The following is a 27,078-nucleotide window of genomic DNA, read 5'->3' on the forward strand; positions in this document are numbered from 1 at the left end:
CTACTTGGGTTTGGTAAACTGCGCAGCGAAGATCCTTGCGATCCGGCGGGTCTCCTCCTCCGGCAGATCCGTGTCGGTCAGCTTGTGCTTCGGGCGAGGATTCCTCCGGAACGGGATTCCTCTCGCTATCCGCGCTTCAGCCTTAAAAAAATCAAAATAAAGAAACGATATGCAATATAAAACAATTTAAAAATATTTAATTATTTTCAATTTTTTTTTATCTCAGTTTCTGTGCGTAAAAGGTGCCTATAGGGCAGGGGTGTCCAAACTGCGGCCCTCCAGCTGCTGCATGACTACATCTCCCATCCTCCTCAGCCAGCCCCTTAGCTGAAAGAGCATTATGGGAAATGTAGTCCCTGCAGCAGCTGGAGGGCCGCAGTTTGGACACCCCTGCTATAGGGGCTCAGTTTTAGACATGGGGGGTCTTGACCTGAGGAGGGGGAGGTGCATGTATCTGCATATCTTCCAACTATCTCGATTAAAGCAAGACAGTCCTGATTGTTGGGCACCGGTCCTTCCGAGATGCCCCGCCGTCCGGCTTTTGGGAGCAACGGAAGTCATGCTGTGGAGTGGACCGAGGTCTCCTGGCTGTGTGCTGGGATATGACATCACTTCCTGGGGTTCTGCTTCGAGGTGATGATGTAAATGCACGGTCCTGACCCAGCGCTGATGCTAATTGTCCCCCAAAACATGCAAAGCCCCCATCCCCCATAACTACATTAAAAACTCTAATAAAACAATGATTTAAAAATATTAACCCTTAAATAGCATTTTTTTTAATTTTTTTATGTTTTTTTACATATTAATCACAAGCGTCTCTCGTTAAATAAACGTTTGGAGAGCGCTGTTTAGTGAATAGGGGCTGCGGTTACGATACTCTGCGCCATACTCTGCGCCGATGGAGGAGAGGCGGCAGATTATTTCAGGTTTTCTTTATGGCCGGTGAGGAGCGAAACCAGCTGCTCAAACTTAACTTTTCTTTTTGGGTAAAATGTGCCAAATTCAATTGTTTTTAGAAAAACATTCAAATATTTTCAGCGCACCCAAGGCCAAAGCGGGGGTCTCCCCAGGGAACGGTGTCGTAGCCCCCGCAGTTTCCCGTGAGATCGGGAGAGGCTTTTGCCGTCCCAGAATCCTGTGCTTTACTTTAACAGAATTAGGTTTATCTGCCGTTTGTGCTGAAATCCACAAAATATACACGGGAAAAAAATTACGCTATTCCTCCCCTGTTGTAAAGGGAAGAACCGGAGCAGAAAGAGAGTTTCCGAGCAGGAAATGGTTAATCCGCCTGGAATACGGTTCTAGTAAATGAGTTAGTTTATAAAAGAAGCCGTTTCCCTGTCTTCTGGGAAATGATAGAACGGCTCGATTTTAACCACCCAGCCAGACTCTGTGACTAATAAAAGTCTATGGAGGGACGGACTTCATTAGCATTGCCATAAAGCGTCAGCTCAGTGTGGCGATTGAGCCAGGAAAGTCAGCCAAAATATCACATGACTGACAGCGATGGCATAGAGGAACGGGGGGTTATATTACTATATAGGAGGTGGGGGGTTATATTACTGTTAACTACATTAGCATAAAGACATAACGCACAGCCGTGTATACGCAGCCAGCACCCGCACCTATGCCATGAAGCGGGCAGCTCCCCCCCAGGTGCGCCATGAAGCGGGCAGCTCCCCCCCAGGTGCATTTACACAACGCCAGAGGCTTCGCACAATGGGGTCTGCTAACTAAACGTTGTTCCGGAGGAGGTTTGTGGTTTTCACTCACGTCACTATTCAGGAGCCCTGTAGAATGTATGCTTCAATGTGCAGAGAGCCTTTAGGGGAAACCCTCTGATTTACCTATACATCACACAGGGCCAGCCAAGAGAACGTTATGTATGGGAGCGGAATCTCCTGTCACGTAGCGAACGGACCCCCAAAGCCTGGCAGGGGTAACGCATGTGGCAGAAGCAGACCGGACTATACCCCTTTTTCCACCCCTGCGGCACGGAGAGGGTTAAAGCCGCCGGTCACTGTGCCATCACCAAAACCCACGATTTTAGTAAAATAAAACCTCGAGAGACGCTTTAAATATTAACCCTTTGACCGCTCATCAGAAAGGACCCAACTGCCACCCATAGTGCCTGCCTGCGGCGATACCCCTAGCCTGGGGTCCGGGGAGGAAGGAGTTAATGTGCCTGTACAGTGGGAGCAGCTGATTGGGCGGCCGGCCGGCGAGTAATATTACTCCCGGCTAATTTCAGCAGCAGGCTTAGTCGGCAAACGTCATCCGGACAGAACCGGTTCCCGTTTATCGCTGGCGGTGAACTTTGTACACGGTTACAAGGAAGGTCCCTGTACATGCGCGGTGACGGCGCGGGGGGATTCAACGCAGATACGTTCATTAATTATGGTTTACGCACAGCCCAAGCTTCCCTGAATTCCTTTACTCTAGGTGGCCTGTACGGTTTCAGTTGGAAGTCTGTTCCAGGTATCCACTACCACTCCTGTAGAGTTTTCTCACCTTGTCCCTTTAAATAGTTTAGCTGCGCGGCTCGGACGTTATTTATTATTCCATTAATTAATTAAGCCAGTGGCTGCCTGGGAGTGATGGGATACAGCCCGCTGGGCTAGAATTTTTTTTATGATCGCATTGAATTTACGTGAACCGTAAACAGGCACCCTGAACAGGGTAGAAGATCAGTGGAACAGCCTCCCAGCAGAAGTGGTAAAGACTAATACAGTGAGGGGATTTAAACATGCATGGGATTGTTAAAATACCAACCACATGCGGAATGGCAGACAAATCCTAACTATGCTGGCTCAGATGGCCCCCGGGGCCTGCATACTCCACTCGAGATTACAATGGAATGCCCGCCAGGGCAACAACCTGCAGCGGCTCTAGCGGATTCTAAACTACAATTCCCACGATTCTTCAAGCAAGACCCCCAAAAGCAATTAGCTACAGACATGCATTGGATCATGGGATTTGTAGTCCAGCTGAAGCAACCCATGCCGGTGATTGGTGCCGGACATTATTATTGGATCCAATGGCTCTCCAGGGCTCGGCTGTTGGATCCGCTTAGCGGATCCGGACCGGATAACGTTTATCGCCCCGAACCGCAGGGCGTCTTCTTTTAAGGGCCCGAGGTGCAGGAGGGAAGGAGAAAAGCGTTCAAGTTCACGAGGAAGAGAAACGAGTTTCAGTAACAGGCGGGCGCCGCCGCTTCCGAGAAACAATGGGGGAAAAACAACCTGTTTACGAAACCGGAGGAGACGCTCCCCGCGGGGGCCGCACTCACCGCATGCCTTCCACGCCGGCTCCTGGAAAGTCACGCATGTTTACTGCATTCCTGCACAGACAAACCGCCGGCAGCCAGCGAGGGGGACACCGCCACCCCGGGGGGATTCCAGAGATCCCGGGCTTAGCAGACGGGGTCCCATTTACCCGTTATTATTATTATCATTAAAAGTACCCATAGGTTGTAATCTAGATTAAAAGTATACAATAATACCCCCCCCAGCGCTGTATACAGTAATAACCCCCCCACGGCATGGTATACAATAATACCCCCCCAGCGCTGTATACAGTAATATAACCCCCCCAGCGCTCTATACAGCAATATAACCCCCCAGCGCTCTATACAGTAATATAACCCCCAGCGCTGTATACAGTAATATAACCCCCCAGCGCTCTATACAGTAATATAACCCCCAGCGCTCTATACAGTAATATAACCCCCCCAGCGCTGTATACAGTAATACAACCCCCAGCGCTCTATACAGTAATATAACCCCCCAGCGCTCTATACAGTAATATAACCCCCAGCGCTGTATACAGTAATATAACCCCCCAGCGCTGTATACAGTAATATAACCCCCAGCGCTCTATACAGTAATATAACCCCCCAGCGCTCTATACAGTAATATAACCCCCAGCGCTGTATACAGTAATATAACCCCCCAGCGCTGTATACAGTAATATAACCCCCCAGCGCTGTATACAGTAATATAACCCCCCCCACGGCATGGTATACAATAATACCCCCCCCCCGCGCTGTATACAGTAATATAACCCCCCCAGCGCTGTATACAGTAATATAACCCCCCAGCGCTGTATACAGTAATATAACCCCCCCCAGCGCTGTATACAGTAATATAACCCCCAGCGCTGTATACAGTAATATAACCCCCCAGCGCTCTATACAGTAATATAACCCCCAGCGCTGTATACAGTAATATAACCCCCCAGCGCTGTATACAGTAATATAACCCCCCAGCGCTGTATACAGTAATATAACCCCCCCAGCGCTGTATACAGTAATATAACCCCCCAGCGCTGTATACAGTAATATAACCCCCCAGCGCTGTATACAGTAATATAACCCCCCCAGCGCTGTATACAGTAATATAAGCCCCCCAGCGCTGTATACAGTAATATAAGCCCCCCAGCGCTGTATACAGTAATATAAGCCCCCCAGCGCTGTATACAGTAATATAAGCCCCCCAGCGCTGTATACAGTAATATAAGCCCCCCAAGTGCTGTATACAGTAATATAAGCCCCCCAGTGCTGTATACAGTAATAACCCCCAGCGCTGTATACAGTAATATAACCCCCCAGCGCTGTATACAGTAATAACCCCCCAGCGCTGTATACAGTAATATAACCCCCCAGCGCTGTATACAGTAATATAACCATTTTCTAGGGGTTAAGCATTATATTATAAGGGATAAAAAATACAGCGCGGGGGGTAATATTACTTTATACAGTGCTGGGGGAGCCCTGTATACAGTAATATAACCCCCCGCGTTGTATTATTTTATCCCTTATAATATAATGCTTAACCCCTAGAAAATGTATAGTTCATATGGTGCCCTCTAGTGGTCCGCATTCTTATAAGTGAAGTTTAAGCCCCCTCAGTATCAGGGATACCTCAAACACGGTACTTTTTTCTTTTACCATACGTGGGTTAAATCGGGATTCCCCTTTACTGTTTGATGAACCTGCGCAAATTACACATTTTCTTTTTTTTTAAAGAAAAGAAAAAAAAAAATGGTGGTAGTGAAGGGGGGCAGAGGGGGGGGGGTTATACTTCTTACATGTAGTGCAATGGGATGTCAGGACTTTTTTATTTTTACATTTTTTTTGCACTGTTCATCTTGTTATGACATCACTGGGCGCACGGTTTCCACGCTTTTGCTGAGGTTTGAGACTCTACAGCAGGAGAAACGGGCGACTAGATGGGGGCCGAATGGGGCCGATCTGCCGGCAAATATTTACTGCCCCCCATGTAAAGCGATAGTAACCGGGAGTATGATGCCACCTGGTGGACAGAGCTGGTAACCACAATCACAATCTGTGACTTATACAGCATCGGTATAGTTTACAGCTTCAAATGACCGTTTCTGTGTCGTATTTTTGGCCGATTGCACAGCGCCGAGTAGAAAGTGATGTTTCTGGATATAAAGCCGGGGATTTGTACAGAAGAGGAGATGTAACTCACCCCCGAAGCGGCAGCGGACTGCAGAGCCGGAGACACGCTCAGCATCCTCATGGAGGCTTCTAAGTGCTGCGGCGGCAGGAAAAAGTTTGGAACGAGTACGGGATCGGATCTACGCGGAAGAGGTTAAGGAAAGCAATATACGGTACACAGAAATATGAAACATACGAGCAGAGCCGGTCCGCGCATGCTTCGTGCCGCTCATTAACGGTCTCCGTCTACACGAGGCGACAAATCAGATTTCTGCTTCCAAAACTGTTTTTTTTCCCTTTTTCTTCTTCTAAATATATTTATTTGAATTTAGGAAGTTGATCGCCTTTAGCAACATATAACCCTCGCCTTACAAATACATTCTAAACTGGAGCCCCAAGGCTCAACGGGCAGGTAGCCAGTGGCCAACGGCACCAGTCGTTTGCTCGGTCACGCTAACCCTTTAGTGTGCGGCTGAGTTTCCGCCGCGTGTATCCAGCAGCAGCACTCGCTCCATTTAGCGGCTGTGGGTGTTAAAGGGCCAGGGTTGATTTTCAGCCCCAGTCCGTCGCCGCCAAGCATCATCGCGCGAAGGAGACAACGTCGGTCAGCCCTCCTAGCGCACGTTTAACCCGCGTAGCACCCATTATGTACCCTTTAAAGATGCCGACCCAGTGGACAGACGTTAAATACACGCCGTCTTCTCACACGAGTGAAGGAAAGGATACAGAAGGTCACCGCAGCGGTCAGGAACCTCAGCAGTCTTTTCATCAGACGCATTGGAGTTCTGTTGTGAATCCGCAGATGGACGATCAGATTCGGAATAATCTGGTTGTGGTAGTGGAGACGGGGTAGACCTCCCAGCAGAAGAGGCACCGACGGAGCTTTCTGGGTCACTACCCTCAGACGGTGATTCGGGGGACGCTTGCCGAACCAAAGGAGGCTCATCGGGCTCCGGGTCGTCATTTCTATCCAACTCTTCTAATAATCCCTCCTGTGCTCTTTGGATTCCAGTTGAAGCGGAGCGCGGTAAATCATGCGCGGCCCGCTCGCTATCCCCGTTGGGTAAATGGAGGAAGCCTTGGACCGCAGAACCAATGTCGGAGGTCTCGGGTTCCTCCGATGCGCTTGGGACGCTAGGATGCTCCTTGGGGAATAAAGACGAGAAGACGTCGCCGTCCATGGCGTGTTTGTTACCGGATGAAACCCCAGCGTGTTGCGTTTCATCTGTTCCGTGTAAATGTCGCTCCGCGGAAGGAGGATCGACGTCTGATAACACGCTGGACCAGGGGCTGGTCCTGTCGGTCATGGCCGTCACCTCATTGAGCGTTCTGGGTTCGATGAAGTCTTCCTCGTAGTCCTCGTCGCTGGCATACCGGGTATCGTCCAACTCTTCCTGGTGCTGCTCATCGACTAAGCTGCCATCAACGCTGGCGCCGCTTCCCTTGAACAGCTCCAGGTCATCTGTTTGAGGGTCCGGCGAGCCCCTGAGGGAAACCGGCGGGGTTGCCACTTGGGGAAGCTCGGCTTCATCCGGCCCCAGCCCCTCGTGACCCGCTGATCTCGTATCACCGCCGTGGCCGTGGGGGAGGCTCGAGGGGTCGCTCGCGTCTAGACGCTGGATGTCCGTCCCGTAGTCCGGTGTACCGGTACGAAATCCCTGAAGGTCTAAGCAACACAAAAACACGGCGTGGATCTCCAGGCACGGCACGTATCGGATAAATATTTCACCAACGCCCTCTGAGACATCTCTATATTTTTTGTGAGGGTCTCTCGGTTGAATAACGCGGGGGGGGGGGGGCGCTCGTCTCACCTGTGATGAGGCTGCTCACTTGGGATACCAGGAGGCTGGATTTCTTCAGCAGCTGTTGGGTATCCGAGTCCTCCTGGCGCAGGGCAGAAAGCGGGGGCTTCTCCTCGCGCCCCCCGCTCGGCACAGACGACCCCTCCTCATGGTCTGCGTTGGAGATGGATCTGTACAGCTTCTGCTGGAAGTACTTCTGGATATCGTCCAGCTCACCCAGGTTTTTCCTTAAAAAACAAACATTAAACCCAGACGATAAATACATTTATTTAATTAAACAGAATGAATGGCGCGGAAGGCAAAATAAACCCTTATTCGCCGTGGTGGGTCGATGGAGGCCTCTGGTTCAGGGCCGCTGTTGCTGTACTACAACTCCCATGATCCTCTGGGCCAAACGTTTGCCCAGATGCAAGCTTGGCGTTATGGGGGCTTTGAGTCAACAACAGCTGTTAGGGATGCCCACCGTGATTACGAGTAACCAGAAAAGCGATATTTGGCACAAAGTGGAGAAAATGGTGCAATCGCCTTGACGATTACAATGACATTTTGCAGATTGCTTCAATGTTTTCATTTTGAACCGTACATGAACTTTTTAAGCAACCGGCGGCTGTCCGGCCCGACCCATTGAAGCGGCGGGGGGTAGGATAGGACATTACATGGCGGATTTGAATTTTCGGATGGCGCCGTTTCCCACCAACCATGTCCCGGGATAACATTTCTTGCGGCGTATAAGCGCCGACATACACCTAGAAGAGCGTGCGATGGACGGAAGGAAAGGCACGTCATGGAGGATCCCTCACCTGAGGGCAGACAGCAGCGAGGTGCGCGACGACTGGGACAGAAAGCCCCGCTGCTCCGCGCTGTGGGCATTGCGCTCCGCCAGCCGCAGGGTCTCGAGGAAGCGACGCACGTTATCCACATGCTCCTCGTTCCCAGAGACATCGCCGCTCCTGAGAAAACGATACAGCGTGAAATAACAGCCGACGGGGCAACGGATCAGAGACGGGAGTCATCCACCCCGCCGGTGACGGAGGATCTCGCCGCGTGCAGGCGTTTCGCAAACATGGCTTTCATCTCGGATTATCACGATCAGTGTGAGAATTTCCAATGATATATATATATATCTATATATCTATATATACATACATTCAACAATGGGGGGGGGATGCAGCAGAACGACATTCGTGGCTTTGTGTCTAGAACAGCCCTGGCGTTGAGCTCATCGGAGCGATCTTACATTGAGGTCTATCCTGGGAATCTCAGCTCTTCTATACTACGACCGTGTGAATGAAATTAATATTAGGTGGATATTAAATTAACCAAAAAATAAAAGAAAATTACCGGTCAGCAGGTGGGTCAGAGAGGACGGCGGCCACCTCTTCTGTACGGCCGTTGCCGACGGTAGAGAAAGATCCGCAGAAAGCCGGGTTTGGCTGGAACAGGAGAGATTTGTGTGATGAGCCCTGGAAAAGAAAGAAGAAGAAGGTTTATGAGACACAGGAGGGCCGGCAATGAATCTCTCTGCCTCCAGCATCCAAACGGCTAGAAGTCATTGCAAGCCAAACCTCAGCGGGCGCGGGCGACGTCTTGTTCCTCGCTCGTCTTTCTTCTCTAAGGTGTCCGATGCCCTCCAGCGGGGTGATGGAGACTTTAATCTGCCCCTGGCATTGCCCGGTGAAATCGCCGATGTTATACCAGCCGCAGACGGACTGAAAGCCGGAGAGCAGCGGGGAGAGGTCCACGGCGGCAAACCCCAGGACGCGCTCCACATCTACAGAAAGACAAGGGGTCGTTATCCCGCCGCGCGACACCGGTCTGCTCCACCGGCTCGCGCAGGAGAGCGCCGACAGCCGTTACAGAGCGGCACATCGCCTGCGATAAGTAAAACACCGACGCATCACCGTTTGATTTGTAAAGCCGTTCCCTGCTGTTTCTATACACATTATCGGGGCTTTTAGGGCTGTAGAACCCTGCGATGCCCTCATACCCAGCAAACATTCTCACCTCCTAGAAAAGAGGGGCATCAGGAGAGGAGAGAGGGGGCATCAGGGGAGCAGAGAGGGGGCATCAGGGGAGGAGAGAGGGGGCATCAGGGGAGGAGAGAGGGGCAGGTCAGACTAAAATGGCCTCATCCTAGTTACTTTTGGTTTCTTGGATTCAGGAGCCGTATGCCGATCCCATGCATGCTTTTTTTTGATGTTTACAACGCTTCAAATAACCCAGAGCTCTTTTGGGTATTTATCGCAGGGATTAAGGTTGAGCCGTCTGAGTGAATCCAAGCATATTGTGTGTTTGTGACAAAATACTTTAACTTATATTTAGTTTATTTGTTTTCCGTTCTCCTTCCTGCTAAACCAGCTCAGCGGAGATCACGCGACGCGGTTTTCTTACATCCACGGATCCCCGACCTCGCACGAAATCCTGAACACAATACAAGCAACTCGCCTGCAGCTGCTCCGTGAGTGACGTTTACCTGTTTTATGCCAAACTTTGAAGACTAAAGTCTGTTGCGGGTCCAAGAGAAGTTCTTTTGTCAACCTAAAGAAAACAAGAGCAAATGTAAAGAACGTGTTTTCAACAAGTTTAAAACTAGAGACGTTCCTCAAGCAGCGGGACGAGGTTGCCTGAAGGAGACATCAGGGGACTTTATTTCCAGTACCCCATATACTGCGCCCCTAAAAAAAAAACGATGGACTATTAGCCTGTTGTTAAAAGGCTTACGTGCCATTGTGCTGAATGGGTCGACAACGTTAGTAGAGAAGAATACAGTTGGGGGTGAATGAATGAAAGTTGATGAATGAATACAGATCCAAAAATAGATGGGCATCTTTATACCACAATAAGGTTTACGGTTTTCATGTTCACTGCTAAGAAATCTGGACTTACCGTGCCTGGTACTGAAAGTCCCACACGGGAGCATCCGTGTTCTCGATCACCGGGGTGGCAACTGGGGTGGCACTGCCGGCCACGGGGAACGACACGCAGCAGCTGGGGGTAGACACCGCTCGCTCGGTCAGGGGGCTCCCTGTGATAACAACCAAGAGATTACGCGATGTCCGAAGGGAATACTGATGAGCTAGAACACAGTTTTCACTAATTATGCTCTACAAAAAAATAATGAAGAAACAGTAATTTTACAAAAATAATAAAAAAAAAAAAAAATCATGATTCTGTGGGACTAAATACAATGGTTATGTCGTCACGTTACAAAGTACTTTCTTACCCTTTAAGCTTAGATGCATCGCTCTCTCAATCACTATATTCACGGCAAAAGTGTTCGCCACATCTTTGTCTGCTGGGTGGTCCCGCTGACTTGGGGTCTCAGCCGGGGCCGCAGTCTTTCCACCCTTTGTATGATGAGCGGGTACCTTTTCACGGTGGTCTTCGGCGGCATCTTCCGGCACCTCCTCTTCACTGTGGCTCATCTCGTCGGAGGGGCTCGAGCTTCGGGAGGCCGCGGGTGGGTGATAGGCTGAGCTCAGGGACAGGTGAACCCTCACTGCTGCCCCCCACAGGTTGGAAACGCTGCGCTTAAACAGCGGGTAAACACCTGGAAATGTGGAGAGAAGACTCAATCCGTGTCCTGCTAGTGCCTAAGAACGCCAAGAAGGACGGGCAATCAGCGGACAAGCGGCTGTTAAGAATCGGCTCAGGATGATGGGGTTAGGGTCTGACGGAGGACACGTGGGTTGTCCACGGGTTTTTGAGGACATTAAACCTACTGGTGTTTTAGGTCTTTTATTGTGTAATCAAAAACCTGCTTTCCACCTGGCTATTCGATTGGTAAAAAAAGAATACAGATTACGAACTATATTTATATTATATATATATATATATATATATATATATATATACACACACACACATACATATATACATAGACGGACTTAAAAGGAAATTTAACTCATCTATTAATATTCACACGGACTTTATATCCTGTAAGAGCCCATAAAGTTAAATGAACGGTTCATGCCTATCACGCCGGTAATGCTTCGCAGAAGCCCTTCTCCAAACCCAGTTATGTGAATGGGAAGTATTACGGCATTTACTAAGATTCCGGGTCGATATGTTGGGGGCCGCTGTAGAAATCTGTAGATGCAAACCAACTGTTCGGGCGTAAAGAGCGGCCCAGCGGCAGAGCTTGGAAACCGTAAGAACTCACCGCTGACCGCGAGGGTCCGCGAGGTGGCTTCTGAAAGTGCCGTGAGGTCCACGTAGGCACAGCCAAGAAGGCGGTCGGTATCTTGAGGTCTCGGCTCGTCGGCGTCCTTCCCATAAGCACGCCAGATCTGAATTTCAAGCCTCTCTTCCTTGAGGTACCAGACCAGCGGCTGGCGTCTCATCAGCTCTATGCTTCTGGTCTCCGCAAACATCACTGAGGCCTGCTGGCCATCTTCTGATAACTGCGGCCTTTGCAGGGGGGAGCAGAAGGCTTCCCTGTCATAAAGTTTGTACCTGAGATAGCAATAAGTGCTTCGGTGGAGCCGCTTCTGTCCGGCCAGCAGCAGGCAGTGCACCGGCAGCCAGATCTTCGGAACGGTAACAGACACGGTCACCAGATCTTCTTTCATCTGCCATTCGTCCTCCCCGCGAAGGCTAACCTCATGGACACGGTCTTGCGGCTGACTCCATCCAAGTCCTCGAGCGGCTTCCAGGACACGCTCTCTGTCCGCGGGGTGCGTGAAGCTGATGGAAAGCTCCAAACCCCCAACAACGGTTTCAAGGATGGACGGCCCACCGGTGGATCTGTGACGCTCTGCTGCGGTCACCGGGTACCAGCCGCTGACACCTAGAAAGAAAGAGAAAAAAGCTTAAGGGCTAAACCGTCACAAACGCTGAAACCATTTAACATTTAAGAATCGGTCAAAACGTCTTGCATACGGATCGATAGAATATCCCTTCTCGGTAACCGAGCGCTTACGATGTGGTCCTACAATAATTAATAGCGTCAGCATTTTGTGCATGTGACAGAATATTGGTTAATTAATTAATTATCCCTAACAGTATGAAATGCACTTCATCATCTTTGGGACATTTGCCCTATTGCCCTATTGTTGGGACGTACATCAAGTTCAAAGAAAATCTCCAAAACCAATTAAAAAGTAAAACTGCAGAGAGTTTAGCAGATTGCTGGAACACGCGAAGCAGCAGGAGATGGGTTTGGATCGTCATTGGAACTTCCCGATTTCTTTCTAACGAAGGCACAATAACATTGTTCTGAGACCCCTCAGCAGAAAACGTTCTGGGGGGCCACGAGAGTCCGTCACATAGGGGAGAAGGTCCATTTTGAGGTTACCTGATCTTTTGGAAAGCAGATCCTTGGCCGGGATCCGCACCTCGCCCAGCCGCGAGTCCCGCGCAGGGTGGCTTCTGCCTGAATGATCTGTAATTCCAAACAAAAAAATATTACTAGCATTTCCAGCGGCGTGGAAGCCAATAGGTAGACTTTCTATCTGATTGGAGTCTAAAGACAAGCGATGACCCCATGTCACGGCATAAACGGGCCGACTGCTCCGCGTACCTGATGTTACGCTCTGGTGATGGATGGAAAACACGATCTCCGAGCGGCTCATGATCTCGGCCAGGCTGCAGGCTTCCCCGCTCCGCCGCCGGATGACGAGGTTACAGGGGAACTCGGAATGATGGTCAAACTCCGGGGAGAAAGTGCGAGCTACTGTGCGAGTGCAGCGCCTCTCCGCTTCAGGAAGGAAAGACGGGTGCACGGCGACAAAGGCGTTCACCCCGACATCTGCGCTGTACTGAAACGACGGCTCGCGTTCTGCAATCAGTCTAAGAGAAAACAACGTAACGTTAGATGGGAACCGAAGATAAACCACAAAACCATTAGAGGGACTGTGGGATTATTTTATCTATTTACTTTTTAGAATTATTTAGAAGAGGATCTCCCGACAGTTCTTATTCCTAGTATCAGTTCAAAAAAATATTTTCTTTTCTTAAACCAGTTCCGGCATAATATAAATGTTTTCAGGCAGCTGCATGTAAGCTGTCTGTATGATTCTCGCTCTGTTATCTGACCCCCGATCTACTAAGCCCCCCCCCCGACTCCGGATCATACTGCCTGTGGGGGACAATAGAATGGCTCAGTCTTAATCACCCAGCTGGACTCTCTGACTAATGAAAGTCTATGGAGGAACGGACTTCATTAGCATCGCCATAAAGCGTCAGCTAAGTGTGGTGTTTAAGCCGGGAAAGTCACCCAAAATATTACATGACTGACAGCATGTGAATTTATTGGCAGAAAATGAGATAAAAGCAGGTTTTCTGCCAATTCTGACCAACGTTACTGTATTACAGAGCAAATACATTTAACATGAGATGGAATATTTAATTCATTGAACCTTCTGATTAACGCAATGTGCCAAATCTGCTCTTTTGGGTTGGGTAGATGAGCGCATTGTGCGTGACATACAGGGATCCGTCTCTGTTACCTGGCAGCTGCCTGTAGACCGGAGGCTCGGTGGATTTGCACAGAAATCGAGACCATCCTTGTAGCCAGCATGCCCACCGCGTTCCTGACCGAGCGCCTGTACGTCACGTTCACGTTGAGCAAACCTTGGGGCAGAATTATTAACATCGTCACAATGCGGGCTGCGGGTGGGCGCTAGTAATCATAGGAAAAGCTTACAGTCTCAACAGATGAAACCCGTGTGAATTTCTCTTGGGTTAAATTCACCGTAAATAAAGGAGCGTCTAATAAAAGTGAAAAGCGGGATTTTTGCATTTGCAGAGCCTTCAAGCAGCACAGAAGACATGGAGAGCTCGGCAACTAATTCTGTCCAAATACACTACACACGCTGGCCCGTACGTAACGCAGAAGACGATCCACAAGCCAGGAAGGACAGTATGGCAAAAGTCAGCCAGGGGCTGGAATGTGGAAACACAAAGATTACTACGTTTTATCTCAGCTGATTGTACACGGTCCCTTAGCCTGCACTGCAGAAGGGCTCAGTGGGGGCCACAGGAAGCTTCCAGCCCTTTAGAGATCTAAACTGCAAGGGGGCCACTTGCCCATGAGACCTATCCACCCTACAGCCACCTGCAGACTAACACTGGGAGGGGCCACCTGACCATCAGCCCCGCCCACCTCCATCAGCTCCACCCACCTCCAACAGCCTGCTACAAACCGATCTCACCTGAGGACCGTGGATGCCGGTCTCCTTGGCTGTCGATCCTTGGGGTGAGGGGCAGACTGAACGCTTGGATCCCCACTTCTTCCCGATGCTGCATGGTCACCATGGCACAGAGGCGAGATAACGGGAGAAGCCCATTGGCCACCATCTGATCCCGCACATTAGGGTAATAGTACCTGCATAGGAGGCATAGATAAATATATATATATATTTATTGAATATTAAATTGCATTTATCTCTATATATCTATCTATACATATCCATAACTATTATTTTTTATTTTTTGGTCACTCACCGGCACCAGATCTCGAACGTCACCCCTCCCCCTCCAGACAGTCCCTGCGCGGATAAAGCACCGAGCAGCAGCCTCTGCACGGGGGCATCAGACGGGGCCACAAGAGAATGGCTCTGCCGGTCATTAAAGACGGGATCTGGCACACACAGGGTGGTAGCCGTACGGACCGGCTTCAGACTAACGCCTGGAACGAGAAGCACACGGCTAGATTACCTCTTAGGCCGAAAAATATCGGTCTGCGATGTTTGATATACTGAGCTGTCATCACAGGACCCCCCGAAAAGCTTGTAAGTTGGGGGTCATCTTGCTAGGCTATATATTTAGGTCCCCAAGCAGCCCTTTAAACATATTCTGCATGTTCAAATACTCGTATTGCTAACACGGCGTGGAGATCACGTACCGCTCTCTGGCAGCTCGTCTCCCGGGCTCGGCGAGCGCTCGGGGAAGTAATACTGCACGAAGCAGTCGGCCTCCCCCCACACCGTGGACTGGAGGGGAGTCAGGCCTTTGACGTTCTCCACGTGGATCTCAAACACGTGATCGATCGTGGCTTCCGGGGACGGAAATACCTGAGCGGAGCAAGAGACAGAACGGGGGAACCGTAGTGTCAGAGAGCCACGGGCAACGCAAGCAACCGACAAACAGGTAACGTTCTTATTATTATTCTCATTTATTATCTTGAAAATCATCAAATAAAGAAGGATGGTTGTCAAATAATATTAGGAAACATGATCAGATTGCTTTGTCAGAACAATGAAGTCGGTCTTCTGCAGAGAAGCACTTAAAAATACATCTTTTTTGCATTATTTGAATATTGACTCTTTCTGCGCATGTTTACAGCTCTTTATAACTCTTATTGACCATCCTTTTTGCTGGGTTATCGGGTACCTGCGAGGTGGCCTGTGGCGGATCCAGAAAGTGAGCTGGCCTCGGCAGCCGAGCTGGAGATGCCCCTTCCTCGTGCTTTAAACGCTGCAAGGCCACCACTTGGTCGCCAGATCCCATGGCCAGCAAAACCTTGAGTTTGCCGCGCTCACCGCCGCTGAACACGTCGGTAACGGCCACAAGACTGTCCACGGCGACCACGGGGTACTGCGCTTGGAGCAGCAAGCGGGAAATCTTGGGGTCGCTGTACGGAAAACGGATCAGATTAGATCGTCTTTCTGCGAGCGGGCCGCTTACCGACAATCAAAAAGGGCAAAGATTTACTGCTGTGGGACCCGGGGTTTGCTTTAATTCCAGCCATCGTTGGCCATACGCGACCGCTTTAAATCAAGGTTTCTCCCATCACCGTTACCTGAAAGACAGGAAGAACTGATGCAGGGGAAGCTTGGCAAGTCCCAGGAGCCGGTCCTGGCCGGGGCCGGATACTTTGCTCCAGACCTCGATAACCATCACGTTGTTCTTCAGTCTCTCTAGGAGATGACTTGTCAGACCCACGGGGGCCACCTGTATGATGAAGCGAGAGAAACAAAACTGTAAATGCACAGAAACACAAAGAAAGACCCAAAAAATGTAATTCAACAGAACCGACCAAATCAATGTTTACCGCGGCGCATGTTCGGACCATGCGGATCGAGAACCTTTATTACACCTTATGAAGGGCCAACCCCATACAGCTCCTCCAGCAGGAAGGGCCGAGCCTGCCCTGTTTAACACAAACACATAGATTGCCGGCAGATAAGGCCAATTCGGCCCCGTCTAGTCTGCGTGTTTAACTGGTCCTTGGTCTTATTATATGACGTATGGTTAATGCGCGGAGCTTTCTTTGGAGGTATAATACACAGTATTTCATAATACATGGTGCAGCCACGGGATAGACATACGGCTCCTGAATCTAAGGCGAGACCCGCGACTGATTAAGGTTTGAGTCGTTACAGCAGGAGAAGCGGGCGACAGCCGGGGGGGGGGGGCGATCTTCCAGAAAATTAAGTGTTTTCATTTTTCTATGTTAACCCCTTAGAGACTGAACTAATATCCACCGCATGGAACGTCAAGGGAACCCACTGGCATTCGACGCATAAAGGAATGACCTAATACATACATTTACAAAAAAAAGGGCTCCTCTTCAGAGTGTGGGGCGCCATGATTTGTTTTTACATGCTGCGCAAACACCGCAGCCCCAAACATGTATATAAAGAACCGGAACCGATCAGGAGTAAAGTGGCAAGCGGGGACCGAAGGACCACGTGGAGCGGGTTATTTACCTGCGTGAAGTTATAGACGGGCTGCGTGGTTCCCCACGCAACAGCCGAGCGAGAGGCCTCTGGCGAGGAGAAGAGCTTGCACTTCAGGTAGGAATTGCAGGCGGACGGAGAGTCGGCACTAGCAGGCATTAACCCCTTCCCTTCCGGAACCATCAGTATGACATGGAGTAATAGTGAGCTCTCCTCGGCTGCCCGCGGTTGGGACGCCGATGCCCGCGGTTGGGACGCCGATGCCCGCGGTTCCTCTGCGGCCGGACGCTGGGGGATGCTGCGCTTGGCCGCTGGTTCAGCCGGAAGAGGCTCGGAGTCAGAAGTAGAAGGAGTTTCTGGTTCCGTAAGAGAAGTGTTATGGCTGATAGACGGACGCGGTGCTTGTTTTGCTGATTCAGTGACCTTCCCCGGGGTTCTTGTGGGATCTTTGCCATCTCCAGCCAGCTCTACAGACACCTGCCATATAGAAGCGGGAAATATACCAGGCATCAAACTCAAAACATACTATATTGAAACGATCGCTATGATGTTAGAACAAAACGTCAATTTAAAGAGGCTTAGATATAATGTAGGGAAGTTTCACTTTACTGAGAGGATGGTAGATAAGTGGAACAGCCTCCCAGCAGAAGTGGTAGAGGGTAATGCAGTGAGGGGATTAAACATGCGTGGGATAGACATCCGGCTCCTGAATCTAAGACGAGACCGACGACTGATTAAGAAGAAACGGGCGATTCGATGGGCAGAACGGGGCTGATTTGTTGGCAAATGTTTCTAGCTCTACTGCGCTCAATGTCGCTGCCAAGGGAGGTGAGAGTTTATTAAATACATGAGATGCCTTCAAAAAGGGTCTGGGTATTTTTTTTTTTAGAAAGGCATGACATACAGGGATATAAATAGAATATTTTAGAGCTTCTTGATCCAAGGAGAAATCCGATTGCCTCTTGGAGTCGAGAAGGATTTTTTTCCCCCTGGTGGCAGAATTCGAAGGAGCTTAATTAGGGTTTTTTTGCCTAATTAAAGGGTTAGAAGGGTTGAACTTGATAGATTTAGGTCTTTTTCAACCGTGTGTACTGTGTAACTATGTAAAATGCAGCAAATGGGTTAAAAATACAATTCTGCATTTCTCTGCATGGAATTCTTAAAGACAGCCCTACCCTAAGTAGCCGTGCTATCTAAATACGAGACCCCCGCCTTCCAGAAGGGCACCGGTTCTTAAAGCACAGAGACCCCCAACAGGAAGCATCCCACCATACCTTTAATGGTCCCACGTCTGCGGTGTCCTGCCGGGGCTCGATGCAGTCCACGCGAAGGTCGCGGCTCACAGACAGCGTCTTAGACAGGAGAACGTGCCGCAGAGACAGACCGGCCGAGCCGACGAGCACCGGCTGGAAAGAAAAACACAAGACATCAAAGATCAGAGGTGGAACCCGACTATCAGAACCTCTTGTCTCAGCAATTACTTCCTATCATGGCCGACCGACACGAATCCTGAACGTGTAATAAAGAATTAAATTATATATATATATATATATATATATACACATATATACACACACACACATATATACATATACACACACACACACATACATATATATACACACACCGTATATATATATATATATATTTTATGCTTCATTTTTAACCCCACTATGTGCAAGAATCGTTTCTGAATTCTCCAGAGAGGGGGGTCAAGCCCTGTTTTAAACATACTTATAGTCATGTTTTTGAACATAGGATTTGTATATGTATTATTGTACTTATGATGTAAGAAGTGATATTGTTACACAGAGGAGATGATGGAGATCCATATAATATCCCCAAGCTGTACACTATCCAGAGGCTATGAGCTTTTAAAGCCGCAGATCCTCAAAGCCAATTACTGGGTAAAATGACATATTTTGTACGCCGTTTCCTGGGTTTTTAAGCTCAGTTTACCTTTTTCTGGGATGCTTTCCGTAGGAAAATCCTGAATATCAAGTCCGAGCTCCACCAGTGTTCAAGCATCGGGCCGCTGAACGCCACGGGGAACGCGAAGCGCTGCTGGAACTTCACGACTGGAAGAATGGGGAGATATTAGAAACTAATTAGAAAATGCCTTTTTTTGAGGAAAAAAAAATAGGATTCAGTAAGTATAATAAAAAATAAGCATGGATTTATTAACCTAACTTCCTGGAAATGGAAAGATAAAAGTCTGCATGAATTTGCCTAAACAAGACCCCCCCCCCCCCCAATCGTTGCATTCAAATTCTTAATTGATCCGCTCTCCAGTGTAGTAGTTATTTGGGGGCTCTCCGCTAACTCGCCTTCATTGGTGCGGGATAAGAAATAAAACACTAAAGAAATCAAAGAAACGGGCCCATGATTGGTCTAACGGGGGCTGACCGAGGAACGGCTGTGAAAAGGGTTAACAGAAAGCCTCCGAGAACCGACCGGCGCATCGCACCGAAGCCTCCGAGACCACCGACACTTACATCCCCCCACAATCTTGCTGGAGACCAGGCGAGTTACTTCTGTTGCCACGGTAACCTCTCCTGCTTTGCTTTTCGATGATACAGGGAAGAGGAACTCCACAAAAAACGTTCTGGTGACAAAAAAAAAAAACATGAAAAAAATACCCTTACTCACAAGTAACGCTCAAGGCTACTGATAAACTACAACTCCCATGATCCTCTGCCAGTGCCATTAATGACGGACATGAGCCGTGCAACATAAAGAAATAAACCGGAAGGGAAAAAACAAAACGTACTACGAAAGGTGATATTCTGCATAAATTAGGAGGCTACCAACCGTGCTGGGCCCCTGAGATGTCATTTATTACGATAAAACCATTTATTTCATTTTTTTTATTATTATCTTTTATTTATATATTTTTATTTGATTTTCCAAATCAGGTCTAATCAACAAAGCGCTCGGACTTAAGTTTTGTAAGCCAGTCCTACCGTTTGACGGCAGACAGCGGCCGCGGTGGCTTCCCCCTGCTGCTTCGCTTCCTCGGGGTCCCCTGCTTGTCCTCTGGATGGACCTTTAACGTCTCCACAACAACTCGGGCTCCGTGCATCCGCCCCAACTCTGCCAGGCGGTCCATGGGCAAATCCACGGCGTCCGATTTTACCGTACCCCTAAAAGAACGATCTGCCGTCCTACGTCTGCCGAGTATTAGTATAACACATTTATTAAAATTCCCCACTTTCCAAATGGGGCGGCCGGCAAGGAATTTACCAGCGGAAAAAACCCAGAAAAGATAGTAATATATAAGATACAGTCGCCCGTCGTACTCACTGTTCGGAACCGGTGTGGTCTTTCTCGGCTAGTGACCGGTCCCGACGGGCCGCTGGATCCTTGCCAGTCTTCTTGCTCTTCTTTCTTCTGGCTTGCCGGCGGTCGTCGTCGCTGATAAAGTCACTGAGGCTGCTGTCTGATTTCTGCCGCACCAAAAAATAAATAAAAGAGAGGAGTTTGTTATTTAGCTAAAAAAAAAGAAGATATGAAACATTTAATCTCCCCAGAGTCTGTGGGGCAAGCGGATCGGTTATACTAAAGTCTTCAAATCTCTCGTTAAACTCGGAACTAAAATGGTTTAAATGATATCGCGATTTCGCTGATGACAGAATTGTTGGGATGGATGGCACTTTAATGCAACGTAATATGTAACAGCCGAGCGGTCTCTTTAAAGGCACATGCTGTCTCTGTTGGAAATGGATGGAGAGAAGCTTCTTCAGGTCGAAAAACAATACATTTTTAAAGCAATTTAATATACATTCTTTGTTGAAAGGGCTGCTTGGGAAACACCGGAGTGTCCCTTTAAAATCCACACGTCATGCGACAAAGCACCCTGGACAGACAGAATTTAAAGCCCGAGAGGACACAGAAGATATTCCTAGGGGAGGATTCCCATATTTTGTTATAAACACTCTTGTTCACATCTTGAAGGTGTATAAAGTATAAATATATATATTATATATATAAAGTATATATTTAAGTCCAATAAGACTAGGCTGAGGCCCATTGTGCACGGACTGACCGAGCATAATGCAAGTTATCGTTCAATAACCTTCAGCATTAAAGGTCACTCTGTTACCCGACCGCTCTATAGGCTCAGTGCTCAGAATGAACCCGATACGTGATCTGTAGCATGCAGTCCTTACGGGTGCCGTGTAGAAGAGGGTCTCCAGCAGGCTCTGGTCATAATGGGGGTCGTTAAATTCGCTCTCGTTGAAGACGTCAAACCCAGATATGGATTCCGGGGGAGAGCCGGTCCCATCCCAGTAATATTCCGGAGACACCACAGAGCTGACGGATTCAAATGCAGGAGATGTTAGCGTCAAATCAATCGTACCGCCACGAGGGTTTGTTCATTTAATTTAACACGAGGGCTGAAGTAACAGCTGCACCCATCTGATACGGCCAGAGGACGGCTGAAAGCCGTCGCTGGCTCTACGGGGGGGCTTCGGCAGGTACTTCGCAGCTGGAGCGTCTACATGTCAGGGTAAAGGAGTTATCCGGGACCCCAGGGGTACTTCTCATGGATCCAGGGATCCTTCTAGATCTCTTGGTGGAGAAATCAAGTATTGGGTGTACTTGGATGGTGAAAAAAACCAAAACACTCCGCTACTATATATTTCCCCTTCGTGCGCAGCTACAGTGGGCTTAAAGGCCAATACCAGCGTGAGAAACCCTCAGAGAGCAAAGATCTCCCCCGGTTTAATGGAACGACCTGGGAACGTTACGACTCTTGTGTTATATATATAATCTTTTACAAACCGGTTGAGTGACGCCGTAATTCACTGGAGACCCTTTCACAGAACGAATAGTCTATTGGGTGAGATTAAAGCGCCCCCGACACCTACCTGCCCAGAAGCAGCTCAATAGCGTTGGTCCCACTGGGGGTCTCGGTTTCCAGGAGTTCCGCTCCCCCACTTTGGAGAAGAACGCCTTTCCCCGACGGAGAGTTGTGGACATTTACCAGGTTCTGGAGAAATCTTGGAGACGGGACGTCGGGAGCAGATCTACGATCGAAGAGATCAGCAGGACAGACACTTAACTTAAACTAGCTTAAAACACGTCAGCCCGGGCTTTAACTCTTTCTTTACTTCTATATAACTTCTTATAATAACTTAGTCATGATTTTGCCTACAAATAAGTGCTGCTAATTATTCCCCGGCAACTCACTTGGTAACGGCTAAGACTTCCTCATTCAGAGCAACGGGTCGTCTCTTGTCCTCATCAAGGTCCACAATGGGGTCAGATTTAAGAGCAGACACGACCATGGCGTCCCTCAGCTTACTTCCCTGACCCAGAAGAACTGCAGAAAGAGAAATTAGAGACCAAAGACAAATAAATCCCAGTACAAGGAAAACATTACATTCATTATTATTTTAATGCCAATATTTTTTTTTTTTAGCTTTTGAGAGAAAATAATCAAGAAAGAGGATTGTTGAAAATATTCGCCCTTCTTCTTGAAAGACGTCTCCAGCCGTAAAGGAGGAGCAGGTTGTTACACGTAAGCTCCTGGGCTCACCTGAAATCAGATCTTTCGCTGCGGATCCGGGGGCTGCCGCGGGACCATCAGGCGCCTCTTGCGCGTTATAAGCGGCTGTGGTCTGTTTCATGGAGGGAAGCCCTCCTGTGCTGGGAGCCTCTTTTATATTCAAGTGGTCTTGAGACCCTCTGAAGGAGCCTTTATTAGGGTCTGCGTTTTCTTGGAAGTACAAATGATCTCTCCCTCTGCAAAAAATAAAAAAGAAATAATAATAATAATTAAAAAAAAATATATATATATATATAAACAAAAATCTAACAATTATTTTTTAACCATTACATATAAGTGAATGATTTCTGGCTCTTTGTTTTTGTAAACGAGGGAGTTACCTGGGTGTAGAGACCCGGCTGCTCTCAGAGTCCCTCCTGTTTTGGGGCAGAAGTAGTTTGATGGGCTGTGACGGGAATCCAGGCTCATCCTTAGACGCTCGTACAGACGCAGCCGTGTTCGGGCTAATGTCGGTATTCGGGATCGAGCCACTGCTGTCGTAGGTCTCAGACAAGGGCTCCAGAGCCACAGACACCTGAGGAGGGGACAGAAAAAGTTACTCTATGAAAGCCTGCCAAAAAAAACAATAAGGGCAGCTTTTATATTAAATAAGCAACATGTACACTCTACTGTTCAAAAGTTTGGGGTCACTTTGCTGTGTTCATGGAAAACAAGGAGATTTCTGGCTGTAACATAATCGCAAAAGGGTTTTCTAACCATTAATTATCCTTTTAAACTTAAATCAGCGAACACAACGTGCCACTGGAACACAGGAGTGATGGGAGTAATAAAGGGCCATTGGAACACAGGAGTGATGGGAGTGATAGAGGGTCATTGGAACACAGGAGTGATAGGAGTGATAAAAGAGTGATGGGAGTGATAAAGGAGTGATAAAGGGTCATTGGGACACAGGAGTGATGCGAGTGATAAAGGGCCATTGGGACACAGGAGTGATAAGGGGCCATTGGAACACAGGAGTGATAGGAGTGATAGAGGGTCATTGGAACACAGGAGTGATGGGAGTGATAAAGGAGTGATGGGAGTGATAAAGGGTCATTGGGACACAGGAGTGATGCGAGTGATAAAGGGCCATTGGGACACAGGAGTGATAAGGGGTCATTGGGACACAGGAGTGATGGGAGTGATAAAGGGCCATTGGAACACAGGAGTGATGGGAGTGATAAAGGGCCATTGGAACACAGGAGTGATGGGAGTGATAAAGGGTCATTGGAGCACAGGAGTGATGGGAGTGATAAAGGCCTCTGTATGCCTATGAAGAGATTCCATGCGTTTCCAGCTACTAATAGTCATTTATAACACTAACCTTAGACCTACTAAGGTTTAAGCGGCCAGAACACTAGAAATACAATTGATGTTATATTTAAATGGAACAGCACCTTTATTTTTTTTAAAAACACGTCCTTACCTGTAGCTCTCCAAGTTTCTCTGACGTTGGCGACACAATAGTAAAGAAACCACTGATTGGATGTTCTGGGGACAGTCGCGGGATCCCGTTAATCTGAACGCGGCCAATAGGAAGGTGATCCAGTTTGGTCATAATTTCTAGCACAAGGGAGCCCATATCTACGCAGAGCGAGAGGCCGCCAGTTTACATCGCATCATCAAATCACCAAACAAAAAGGAAAAGAAAAAAGAAAAGAAACTCCAAGTTAGAAAAGATGGAGTTTGCATCAAATATATATATACTTTTTTTATAGAACATTTAATAAATAAGTAACATATGAAGACATTATTATCAGTATATCTCTACCTTTCTTATTTAGATAAACAGAGCCAAGAAAAAATAAACAGAAATATAAAAAGAAAAATAGAAAAGACAAAAAAAACATCTATAAGAGCCCATTTTTCCATTACAGGGAGACAGCCGGGGAGAGCGACAATACAGTAACGTCGAACTCGATGCCTAGGGGTGAAGCCCACCGTGGATCTGGTGAACAAAACAAGCAAATCATGGCTTCTAGTATCACATGATCAGGGCCGGTATGTAAATATATAACATGTATGTACAACGTGTTCATCTTATTGTCATTTATTATTATTATTATTGTCTTTGCTGAATATTTTTTTCTAGTCCCCTGCGGGAACGTTGCTACTGAATCTGTTGGCGCTATATAATAAAAGGCATATAAACATCACAGAACCGCAGTCCTTCCTGCATTCATTCTCGTGGAGCCTCGGAGGTCTCGCGCCGACGTGGAGCCTCGGAGGTCTCGCGCCGACGTGGAGCCTCGGAGGTCTCGCGCCGACGTGGAGCCTCGGAGGTCTCGCGCCGACGTGGAGCCTCGGAGGTCTCGCGCCGACGTGGAGCCTCGGAGGTCTCGCGCCGACGTGGAGCCTCGGAGGTCTCGCGCCGACGTGGAACCTCGGAGCGTTACGTGAAAGCCCGACCTGTCAGATAGGAGATGAGCTGTTTGGGTCCGCAGCGCACAGCGTAGCGAGCCGTCGTCTTCACGCCTTTCTGATCGGCCCGCGAAGAGTCCCTGGGCCTGAAGATGGTGCCGTTCGACGTCTCTCCCCACCAGCGGAGCCTCACGAGGGCCGGAGACGGAGGCTTCAGAACCGTCCAGAGGATTTTACTGACGGTCACCCTCAGGAAGCAGTGGAGCTGACCTTCCACCAGAGGCGGCAGGCTGGTCGAGGGGGACACATCCGAGGCGCCTATCGGATAAAACACAGGGGAGCCATTAAAGAAGAAGGGCAATGACCTGCATGGAGGACTCCAGATCCAAACTCCGAAGGAGGGAAGCCGATAAAGGATCCAGGATATCACCCCCGAAACCGGCCGACATAACCTCGGCGAGCAGCAGACTTATAGAAGGGCCATAGCTTCCGGGAGGCAGATCGGGAGATTCATACTCGATGGGTTTTGCTTAAGCGCGTTGGCTCGTAACGCAACAATCCCGATCCGCCGCACGGAGCCTGTGGCACGGCAATAAATCTACTGCTCACCATGACGGTGGATGGCTGAGGGTTAGATAAAAGGTGCAGCCACACAAAGAGAGTTACTTTGTATAAACACTTTAAATACCCCCAACTTCATCTTTAGTATGACAGGTCACAGATCAGTGACTCTCTACCTCCCCCCCATGATGCCCCCAATACCCGGCCCATGTTTTATTATATATATCATAAAAATGTCAGTTTTTTTAAGAGTATCTTGATGCTAATATATAAGTGACATAAACACACTCCGGAATGTGCGCTTTGCAGTTGTTGAAACCCCAGCCTGCAGAGACAAATAAGGACAGTTGGCAGCTATAGAATATACTCAGATTGGGTGTCACTGATATATACATGTCCAGGATACTCCGTAAAATAAACCGGACGGTAGATTGGGTTTCCGTTATGACCCCTGCTATGTTACGTTATATAAAAGAGATTACTTTGGGTAGAATGGGGTCTCAGGGGGTAATTCTCTTTGTATGATAGGTTTTCCCATCATGCCCCCTGTTCTGGTATTTAAAGATTAGATATACATTATTTTTAGGAATAATGGGGGCTTAAGGCGGCAGTTTCAGGGGCAACTCTCAATCAAGGGTGCTGTCTACACAAACAGGGTCACTCTAATGTATTTGGGATCTCCTGCCAGCACTATCTGCCCCATTGGGTCCCCATTTCTCATACACCCCAGAACCCCCGATCCCTCCCTCCGCAGGGTGACGCCATCTTTACCTTTCTTGCGCCTGACCCCAGGCTTGACGCTATTAATTCTCCTGCTCTTCATGCTGTCACTTCTTCCTCTCTCCCGCTCTCATGATAGTATCCCTGTAGCCGCCATAACGAAGCTTCCTTAGGGTTTCCAGGCAACGGGAACGCCAACTTCCGTTTCCGTATAGCCTATCCAATCAGGGGCAGAAAACATTCCCAGCGCGTTGATCTATGGGTAACCGCTCGTTCGAAATGACAGTTGATCAGCGTTCTAAACGCCAGAATCCAGCAATGGCCGGCAGAGTTCATATATAAAAAAAGTGTCGCCAATATAGAATCCATGGAAGCGGCCATTTTTCTGGAGACTCAAATGCTTTGGCCTCTGCTGTCTAAACGTCAGACTTTGTAATTTTAGAAGGAGGCTTTAGTTGATAACTTTATATCTTATAATTATATCTTATTTCTAACGACGCATAAATAAGATATTAAGTTACAGAGGCTTTCGGGAACTCAGAGGTCTCTTCTTCAGAAGTAAGAAAACATACCGCATGTGAAAAAGAGACCTCTGAGGTCCCAAAAGCTTATGTTACGTTACATTTTTTTCTATATTGGGCCCATAAAAGTTTCCAACTTCATCTAAAGACTCAATTGTCTCATGGGCTAATGTAACTGATATACATATATATATTATAGTTTATAAGTTTATTTACACTAAATTCCCTCCTTTCTTACCATATCTATAGCTGGATGTAGTGTATTTCTCTCGTGTCCCTCTCTCCTCCCCTGATGCCCCTCTCTCCTCCCCTGATGCCCCCTCTTTTCTAGGGGCTCAGAAGGTTTGCTGGGTATGAGGGGATCGCAGGGTTCTACAGCCCTAAAAGCCCCGATAATGTGTATAGAAACAGCAGGAAACGGCTTTATACATTAAACGGGTAAATAAAATATATTCATCTTCTTCTAAACCTAATCAAA

General features: G+C 48.3%; 1 protein-coding gene across 1 annotated transcript; it reads right to left on the reverse strand.

The window, feature by feature from the left end:
- On the reverse strand, positions 1-26,182 carry LOC149281188 (C2 domain-containing protein 3-like). Its single transcript, XM_089499540.1, has 33 exons — positions 26,131-26,182; positions 24,847-25,116; positions 23,864-24,021; positions 22,779-22,972; positions 22,429-22,634; positions 22,080-22,212; positions 21,758-21,916; positions 21,056-21,200; positions 20,190-20,332; positions 19,850-20,056; positions 19,382-19,491; positions 18,846-18,964; positions 18,161-18,292; positions 16,917-17,363; positions 16,007-16,158; positions 15,571-15,838; positions 15,110-15,278; positions 14,710-14,893; positions 14,418-14,590; positions 13,713-13,836; positions 12,773-13,053; positions 12,560-12,637; positions 11,426-12,052; positions 10,487-10,813; positions 10,150-10,288; positions 9,737-9,801; positions 8,829-9,034; positions 8,605-8,726; positions 8,064-8,213; positions 7,273-7,490; positions 6,188-7,127; positions 5,493-5,601; positions 1-141 (listed from the first exon to the last, which is right to left on the reverse strand). Exons 1-33 carry the CDS (start codon positions 26,180-26,182, stop codon positions 1-3), a joined length of 6,948 nt encoding a protein of 2,315 aa, XP_089355666.1.
- Between the last annotated feature and the right edge of the window lie 896 nt (positions 26,183-27,078).

Source organism: Sceloporus occidentalis, unplaced genomic scaffold, assembly GCF_023333645.1.
Source record: "Sceloporus occidentalis isolate IW3139 unplaced genomic scaffold, rSceOcc1.0.p SCAF_137, whole genome shotgun sequence".
Lineage (NCBI taxonomy): Eukaryota > Metazoa > Chordata > Lepidosauria > Squamata > Phrynosomatidae > Sceloporus > Sceloporus occidentalis.